The sequence below is a fragment of the Aristolochia californica genome, unplaced genomic scaffold (assembly GCF_029961685.1).
Source record: "Aristolochia californica isolate CCGP_79_NKW_82.1479 unplaced genomic scaffold, dmAriCali1.0.hap1 SCAF_9, whole genome shotgun sequence".
In the NCBI taxonomy this organism is placed as follows: domain Eukaryota; kingdom Viridiplantae; phylum Streptophyta; class Magnoliopsida; order Piperales; family Aristolochiaceae; genus Aristolochia; species Aristolochia californica.
Window position 1 is genome coordinate 3,175,472 of NW_027182290.1, and position 9,690 is coordinate 3,185,161.

The 9,690-nt window shown below is 39.6% G+C and overlaps 1 protein-coding gene across 2 annotated transcripts; it reads left to right on the plus strand.

Annotated features, from left to right (window-relative positions):
- The first annotated feature begins 191 nt into the window (after positions 1–191).
- Positions 192–8,448, plus strand: LOC137941530 (uncharacterized). 2 transcript variants are annotated; one of them, XM_068786984.1, is made up of 4 exons: positions 192–428; positions 1,803–1,932; positions 7,175–7,283; positions 7,437–8,448. In XM_068786984.1, the coding sequence occupies exons 3-4, from the start codon at positions 7,200–7,202 to the stop codon at positions 8,220–8,222; spliced, it is 870 nt and encodes a 289-aa protein (XP_068643085.1). In that variant the 5' UTR covers positions 192–428; positions 1,803–1,932; positions 7,175–7,199; the 3' UTR covers positions 8,223–8,448. The 2 variants fall into 2 exon arrangements, with proteins under 2 accessions (XP_068643085.1, XP_068643086.1); XM_068786985.1 differs by lacking the exon at positions 1,803–1,932.
- The last annotated feature ends 1,242 nt before the right edge of the window (positions 8,449–9,690 follow it).

Genomic DNA, 9,690 nt, shown 5'->3' on the forward strand with positions numbered 1-9,690 from the left:
ATAGGGTAAGTCATGGAAAATGGAATAAGAAAAAATGATAGGGGCATTTTGGTAATTATAAGAAAAGAATTTAGAAAAAATTACTAAAATGGGGAAAGAGAGGAAGGAGAGAGCTGGAACATCTGTGTAGTTCCCGATAAAGGGATTTAAAAAATACGAAAAAAAGTCTTAATAATAACCGTGACGTCTCGTTCCCCAGCCTTTCCCTCTCTTCTCATTTCGGCCCGCTCGGCTAATCCGACTCCGCCGCCGACGGCTAGCCCTGTAGCCTCACCTCGCCTCATTGCCTTCCGCCTCTCCTCGCCATCGTCCTCTTCCTCTTCCTCGCCGTCACCACTCCTGCGACGCCTCATCCTTTATTCCTTCTTTTTTCCCTCTTCCTCATCTCCGGTGACGCAGTCACCCTCTGGTTGCCATTTCACGACGAGGTACGAATGTCTGGCTCTATTTTTTTTGCTATTCTTCTTATTTTTTTGATTAATTTAGTCAAGGAGTGCAGTTTTTTTTTTTTTTTTTTACTCATTTTGAATATTTTCTAGAGTCTCCTTTGTTTTCTGGTTTAGGGTTCCAGTTTTTAAAATACTGTCAAGCGATGTCTGCATTCTTCCAGCTGCGTGCAGGAAGAAGATCGAAGTGATGGGTTCTTATTGTTAGTTTTTCATAGCTTCCTCCCTTTTGTGTCTTTATCTTGGCGATGCCCAAATGAAACCATTTTTTATTTCTATTTTTGCGTAAACTCCGGGGTCATTGTGGGTGTTAGAACTTGGTATGGAGCCTTATCTTTTCAGAACTTGACTGTCACTTTCCAGGGGTCTGTTGCATCCTCTTCATCTGCAATCTCGATGTTTGGAGATTTATTTAAATCTGCTCGAATTATGGAGATTTATATAAACCTGCTCGAATGTATGGTTGTGTATAGGAGAGTTGATAAGAATGTTCTTTCGTATTGGCTGTAGGTTGATCTCATAGTATATTTTTGCTATATAGCTTTCTCTACTTTTTCTCATAGGAATCACTCAACTTTGTCGTTGATCAAATTACTAATTGTTTAAATCGTGCTCTGCTTTGTGAAGAATCTAATGGAAAGAAGATTGTGTTCTCGTTAAATGTAGGTTACTGATGCATTTTTGTAGGCTTACACTCTTGAGCAAGTTTGTGGTTTTCCTCTGTTGTGTGCTTCCTCTTTTAAGAGTTCTGGAACTTATGTTATGCAGATTTTGGTCTTTCGTATTATTTATGTTAAAATTGGGCGCTTAGTATAATTGCCTAATGATAGATTAATATGGTATTTTAAAGGGAAAATCTTGATAACAAAGTAAATCGTGGAATATTAAAATCATTTGAATTTTTTGCATCTTTCTTTTTCGAAGCTTCCTTTAGTTAGTTTAATAAACCATTTCTCTAAATGCTTCACGAGGGAAGGTTTGTACCTAGATCTAAAGCCAAAGGTTTTGGGATTTAGGGTTCTAGGGGTTTTTGGGTTCTTGGGGTGTTTAGGGTTTTGGCAAGGCATAGATATAACAGCATGGTAATAGTGAGGAAATTGTTAAAGGTTGATGTAATAATGGAGTAGTAAATGATAGAGCAGAACAGAGGAGTTGAGTTTATGTTGCCAAGTCTGAGATGGTAGGGCAGGTTGTGATAATGATGAGGAGGATGAGGATGACAATGAAATGAAAACGTTTTAAAATATAGTAGTTTAATTTGGTATAGACTCTTTTTCTGTCATCAAGGTTTGCTTTTTAGTTAAATGATTGAATTTTCTGACTTTCAGTCAAAACTGTGGCCTTTTAACTGTGCAGTGATACAAGAAGCTGTTGCTTAGTCAGAATTTGGAACCTTGCAGGCAAAAATGATAAAGCAGCAAAGTGGTCTTAACATATCAGCGAAAGAGATCATCAACTCGAGTTGAAGCTGGTCATGGTACAAAAAGTAATAATCCTCATTCAGACTCCTGTTAACATTCCTATTAAGATTCTACTGCCTCACATGCATGTTATCAATGTGAGGCATGCTGGCTCACATTTAGGGAATGTGAGGCATACTGCCTCGTTGCAATATAGGGTTTTAGGGGTTAGTAGGGGGTTTAGGGGTTTAAGGTTTGTAGGGGTTAGGTTTAGTGGGTTTTGGGGGGTTTACAGGTTTTTGAGAGTTTTTGGGGTTTAGGGTTGAGGGGGTTAAGGGTATAGGTTTAGGGCGAAACTTCTTCCAATCAAATCCGGTATTGGAACTTTGTGGCAGAAAAATCATACCTATGGTCATGGTTCCTCACCGCTGCGTAATGGAGCACTTGAGAATACTGTGGTGGTATTTTGTGTGGAGATGGAACACCATCTATCCAGTCAGGAGCGATTGCTCGAAGCTCCGGCCTGTCCTGTCGGGCAGGACCTTGTCGAATATGCTGATGAAGGCTTCAATAGCTCGGATTGGTAGAGAGATGAAGGACTTCTTCGTCTCAGAGAGGGAGAGAATGCGTATGGCTTCCCCATTTCTTTCTCGCGATCGCCGCTGTGAGATAAGGAGACTTTTTGTATTTGAACTCGTAAACATGGGAGTCCTTCGTCCCTTCTACCATGATACTTTTTCTCAAAGTGCGGTTGACAACTGTTTGCCAACCCGGGTCAATGTCTTTTGGTTGGTCTTCATTTTCGATCGGGTTGCCCTTCTTTTGTTGCTTCTTCAGAGATGTCTGATCTTCGTCGGTTGTTGAGTCATGTCCCACCTGAGGAGGTGGGGTAGAGGAGGCGATGACGTCGGGAGATGAGAAATGTCGGGCCCGATGGAGGCACAACTCGCTCAGTTCTCCGAGATGGGTCATCACATTTACTTTTTTAAAGGAGAAAATAATTATTTACTTGATACTTTGCCTAGAGAATTTTCTTGTGTTCTTGACAGAAAAGATGGCAACTGACCCACACAACGATTGCCTACATGATTTAGTGGCAGCAATTTCTACACTAACGGTATTGCTCTCCACTCTACAATCTTTATTCGACAATCTCCTAATTCTTTTTGAAAGAGGTGATATTGATGAGAATTGCACCCGAAACGGGTTTAATGCTGAAGATTTAAAGCTCAAGGTTAAGCATTTAACTTCTGAGTTAGAAGAACTTCAAAATCGGCGCGAAAGGCCAAGTTCTTCCGGGACTTCTATTGGATCCCCATTGCCGGAAAAGTAAGCCACAACACCTGACTCTAATAAGTCAGTGGATGACTATATCATTCTAAAGAATGAAGGTCAACCTAGGATTTCCACCAGTCATGTAATGCATGAGAAGAAAAGAAAGTAGTTACAACGGATCCTCTCCTCGAGGAAACAAAGATGTTTACAATAGAGAAATCTTTTAAGAAGCGTTTAGTTACCCCTTCTGAGTTTACATAGTTGAAAAGCTTTGGTAAACCAGTATTAAGTGAGAAAAGTGAGTTGAATTTTCTTTGAAAAATAAAACCGCTCAAACTCTCTGAAATAATTTATGAGGAAATTTCGCTAAGGCCTGAGGTCCCTGCTAGCGCTATTCCTCCAGAAATAATTGATCACCAAGCTCAATTCCCAAGTGTGGAATCAACGGCTTGGTGATGGAATTCATACTCCATGTATGACTACTGACTCCAGTGGAATCTGGAACAAGTAATTATATAGCCAGAGACATAATCCAGATATATTCGAATATGGCCTCATCAGTCAAATCTTGCTAAAAGGTTAATGATTGGAGTCCTTTTGAGTTTCTTCCTAAGGATATTACAGATACTTGCAAAACATTAGTTTCAGTGGTAAAAATCGTTGCGATTAAAGTTCGTTTTGACAATTGCTGAAATCATTGGCCTAGATAAGTTTTTACCGAATCTTTCGATAATTACTCTTGAAACTGTGACAAAAAAATGATGGCGAACTTCTTCAATTCAACCCAAAAATCAAGCCAAAGGTTAAAGAATGCTTAGGAGCGAAGTGGAGCTACCACAGAGCAATTGGGATAAGGACCATGGTGCAATATTTGTAGACCCTAATCCTAAAAAAGAAAACTTTCATCTATAAAACTACAGGTCCATTGATGATTGTATCAAAGAGTTATAAGGAGACTCCAACCCCATACTAAAGGCTCTAGAAGAAGTAGAAAGAAAAATGTGGCTTGGAAAATGTCCTTGCACAATGGCAACAAAAGAAAAGTTTTGTGCCTTAGCCAAGGAAGCTTTCGAAGCCCAGCATGTGTGCAGTCTTCGTACAAAGAAGGTTTTTGAAAACGATTTGCCCTAAACCGACAAAAACTTTAAAGAACGTCAACAAACGTCACTTGACACCGTAAAACAGCTAACATCAGCATGACACAAGCAAAGATGTCTTAAGTCAGCAAAGATGACATCACATCATGAAAAGACCAAATTAGCCCTACTTTCAACGCCGTTGCCCAATAATGCAAGGGTAATTTTGGAATTAAAGGAAAAGGTCAAGAATGCCCTTACACTTTTCCTTACAACCATTCCTTTTAGGGATAAAATCGAAAAAATGAAAATGTAGAAATCTATAAATTGTTCTCTCGGCTATTCAAACAATCATCGAAACAACAATCGAGATATCAGAGAAGAGTTTGAAGGCGATCTCTGACAACAAAGCACAGTATGTGTCTTTTCAGCTGTAATGGCTAATTAGAAATAGGGAACCGACCGGTGAGCGGTGGGTATCCTAGGGAGTACTATAGTAATTGTATTATTTTAATTTTATTTTCTCAGTATGTATGAACATATTTTGTATATATGAACAATATTTTGAATAGTGTTTAATGAATAATTTTGTAGAATTTATGTGAAACAACAAATCTGTTTGTAACTTAAAATGTTGGTTATGCTCTGAGGTAGAAAACGAAATGGAGTTGTGCTCTACCTTGTTAAAGCAGCTAAGGAATTGCATCAGTTAGCATGTATGTTTTGTGGATCTTTGAAAACCGCGAGGTTGCTATAAGCAATTTATCCAACTTATGGTAAGCTGGCAAGATTAGGGTCAAAACCCGAATAACATTAAGTAGCAGTAGAAGACATGTTGGGCATATTTAGGTATAAATATGTTTTTCTAATGTGTGTTTTTAAAATGGTATCAAAGCCTAGTTGTATATTAGATTCAAGGTTAGGTAACATACTCCCAAGGTTACGACATGTCGCTGCGCAGTGACTTAGAGAGCTTGTTCTTTGGTGTTTGTTCGTCCTTGTGTGGGCTTGTGGAGAAGAAGACCTCAAGATGATATATTTTATTCCGTCCTTGGTTTTATCCTATTGTAGTTTTAAAGGTGCGAGTTGAGCTAGACATTTGGCGCTTGCCTTAGCATTGTTTACAGTTCTCATATAGGACTAGCCTAGAGAGAAGCGGATGGATGTGACCCTCCCCCTCTCTTTAGTGGGTAGAGGCGGCACCGCCACTCCCTGATTCACGGAAACAAGGCAAATGCCGACCTCTCCCAGTCTCTCTATTAACTCGAACTCGAGTTCTTCAAATACAAAATAGTTTAAAACTTTTATTTTTCTTTAAATACCCCTCATAAATTTATAAAATTACGTTTATGTATCATTAAAATATATATCATTTATATTTTATGAAGGCATTAGAGGGGTTCGAGAAAACCATCTCTGACCGAAAGCTAGGTTAGTTTTTTTTTTTTCCCGCCCATCCCCGACCCGAGGTGAAGTTTAAAACCCATCCCTGGGTTTTCGCGGGAAACCTGACCCGGTGCCCACCCTAAATGGGGTTTACTTGTGGTTTCATCTTCTTTAAAATCTTTATATTTTTTCATCCCTTTCCTGTTCTTTGCCGCCTTCAACCTTTCGAACAATGATGACATTGCCTGCTCACCTGCCCTTTTGTTCCCTTTCTCTTTGGTAAAACAACTTAATCAAAGATCGTGGCGTCTTTAGGACAGTCGGAGACTACCCGATTTGCATTTTGTGGATTAAGCTGCCCAGATCGTGGTGTCTCTAGAACTGTCCAGATTTGCATTGTAGAAGAAGGCGGAGAGCAGGAGCGGGACGTCTAGCTGAAGTAACTTCCCTTTTCCCCTCTACCTTCTCAACTCTCTCCAATTCTTTTAAATCTTATGGGATGCAATTATATAATATGAATTAAGAAGTTGCAGAAGAGAGTGCTATATCTGCTGAAGCCAAGAATTGATACCACAGTTGCTGCCAAGCACCATGTGGAGAGAATATCTTGCCATGGAGGAACTTGTTGGATTCACTGTTGGGCTTTCTCCCACACCCTTCTCCAATGTGAAACAGAAGTGATTACGTTGTGATGAGGTTGAGGGGATTCCATTTGAAAAAGCATTGGGCCCTATGTTACCTCTTTTGGCATAATGGAGAGCTTGTATTAGTGTCAGCATCGAAATGCTAAGGAGCAGTAGTATTATACCTAAGTCTCTGTTTACTTCCTTTTCTGGTTGCATACCTTGCTAGTTTCCAATAAGGTAGTATGTATTCTGACAAGGAGTTCAATCAATTTTCTTCGTTTGCTTGCTTCCCCTTTTTGTAATCTTTAATCTGTTTACATAGCATGTATACTGAACTCAGGGAGTAGTGTCGGAGAGAAGCACGAAAACTTATAACCTGTCCTGGTTTTCCACTCTTCCCAAGTGATTAGAACCGTCAATAGAAGCATATGGTACTATTATCGTTTTTTATTAGAGAACATCTCCGCAACGGTATCAGAGAAGGATTCTTTATTTTATTCCATTTGTAAGGGGGGCCAATTGGATTTGCTATGTTTATGTGGGTTTCTCTTAAAAGCATGTGCATACAACCAAGATGGCTCTTTGTGATTTAATACTTCATATTTTTCTCTTGTAGTGGAGTGAATTTGGAATTTCAATTTTTGAGTGGTAATTTTAAAGGTAGGTTTAGGCTTATCTCTTGACAATAGCCATATAATTTTTCAATACTCTTACCTCTCTTCCAAGTTCAACTCAAGCACTTGAACTTGGTTGTAAGTAATACCTGCTGATCTTTACTTCTGAATTATTCATGACTGAGGAAAGTTTATTTTTGTCGTCTATATTTGTTAGTGGTAATTGCAAATTTAAAAAAAAAAATTGCTTGAACATGCTACTGGCTCTCAAGGTCTCTGCTTCAGAATAATTAAGCAGGACATTCTTTTCCTTTGCCGGTATTTGATTGTATCTATTTCTTTTTTTGTTAGGCGTAGTTGATGTTACCAAATAGCAATGGATCACAATGTAGAATTGGGGTCTTCATGTGTTTTGCCCTCCATTAGAACAAAAGAAGATGAAGGTTGGAACAACCCTCAGGTCAGCTATATCCACTATGGTATTTTCTTCTAGCTAGCTAAAAATAAGATAGATTATCATTGTTTGAGTTGTCGTTTTTTTTTTCCCCACAAATGGCATTTGCTTTACACTACCTGAGACAAGGGAAAATGTGATTGTTGTTACACCTGACAGGTCCGATCTAAAATCTCATCTCGAATTGCCCAAATGCGTCTAGTGAGTGGCCATCCAGAGGTGTATGAACCTTGTGACGATTCATTTGCACTAGTTGATGCCCTACTGGCAGATCGCGCAAACCTGATTGAACACCAACCAAATCTATGCTTAGAAATTGGATGTGGGAGTGGCTATGTGATCACATCGTTAATCATCATGCTTGGATCTGAATGCTCGAGGACCCATTATTTTGCAACAGACATCAATCCACATGCTGTGGAAGTGACCTGCAAAACATTGAACTTCCATGGTGTTCATGCTGAAGTTATCTGCAGCGACATTGCTTCAGGCATGCAGACCCGCCTTGCAGGAATGGTGGATGTGGTTGTTGTGAATCCTCCATATGTGCCCACACCGGAAGAAGAAGTTGGCAGCGAAGGAATTATATCTGCATGGGCTGGTGGAGAGAATGGGAGGACTGTGATAGATAGGATCTTACCTGTAGTTGACATGCTGCTATCAAGTAGAGGTTGGCTATACATGGTGACTCTCGCGGCTAATAATCCTCGGCAAATCTGTCAAATAATGAGAGGGAAAGGTTATGCATCTCGAATTGTGCTCCAGAGGTCAACAGAGGAAGAGTCTCTCCGTGTGATCAAGTTTTGGCGTGAAGCTGTAGTAGAATCACATGATTTGAACAAAGTAAATTCTCCTTGTGGCTCAGACTCATGGCTCTCACAATTATCGCGGTTGTCGCTGTGGAGGAGTAATAATAACAAGAATGAAGTTGATGAATCCATTTAGGTCTGTGCTGTATGTGATTTACTTTTTCACTTCTTTCCATCCACCTAAAGATCAGCTGGTGGAATGACATTCTTAACGCTTAACTGTTATTTATTGCCTTCTCTAATCAGATCATGTATACCTCATTGTTTCATCTGCACCTTTGAGTGCTGAATTGTTGCTTTGAATGTTCTCGTTGTTCTTCTGTCATGATAGGTAGAAAATAGACACCGAGTATGTTGACTGATTGCCCATCAATTTGTCTTAGCAAACGTTGAAGCACTTGCACAGCTGTCTATTGCTCAGATGTTTATGGTTTGCAGGAGCAATCCTGATAATCACATGATGTTCGTCAAGGTTGTATCAAAATGTTGAAAAGGCATCTGAACCCATTGTTGTGACTTCAGACTGCTTAGTCCCTTCAATTTAATAAAATTTCCAAGTCTTCTCAACCTAAAGTTATCAAAACGCTTTGAGCTAGAATAACACGAATGAGTGGTTACAGTCACCTTAAACACTTTCTACTTTATAAATTTAGCTTTTCAACATGTAGTTTTAGCCATTAGTAAATATATTCAATCTCTAACCAAGCAATTGATACTCTCTTTGAAAATGGGTTTCTTTACCTCAATGATCACCAGAAAGGTTTGTCAGGGTCAGGTGTGAGGTTTTGAGTTGAAGTCTTACTGAAGGGGTATACTGGGTTTACATGTTTTGTGTGGAATAAAGTTGCAATACCAAAGATTGAAGCTGTTTAGTTTCATATTTTATGCTTTGGTCAAAAGTTTTCTCACTGTCAGCTATTGGGTTCACATTAAGGTCGCACCACACTTCAAGCTAAAGTAACACCATAATGTGTTGGGAAACTTCACGCTATGGTAAGAACCGCCCTCCTACCTTTTTGTGTCAACTACGACAATTTTTAATCCATTTCACTAACACATCACTTGTGGACTGAACAGTGGTCATTCTGAACACTAATCACTATTAATTGGGGTGAATTTTATCCTCTTGATGCAAATCTTGGTGGACAACATTTTTTCCTCCTACTAGTGCCACTTCCTGCTTAGCTGCTACTTATTTATTGAGCAGGAATAACTTTGACTCGAGGACGAAATTGAGGTACCTCCCAACTATTAGTGCACCGTGTAAGTAAAACTGAATTCACTCTCACTAGGGGAAGTGACCTCAAAAGCATTAGTATGCTAAGGGCTTGTTAGTGCTCCCTGATTTCACTCTCACTTGCCCAAAAGTGTTAGTGCGTAGATACGATGCAAAGTGAAAGTGAATGAATGATCTATTCATGGACCAGGAAGGTAGCCCATGTGGGATATGTTTGGTGGTTGTCAACCCTAGCAAATGCCCTTTCAGTCACGCTTTTGCGCCTTCTTCTTCCTAATTTGTTCCCCAGGAAGGTAGCCCATGTGGGATATGTTTGGTGGTTGTCAACCCTAGCAAATGCCCTTTCAGTCACGCTTTCGCGCATTCT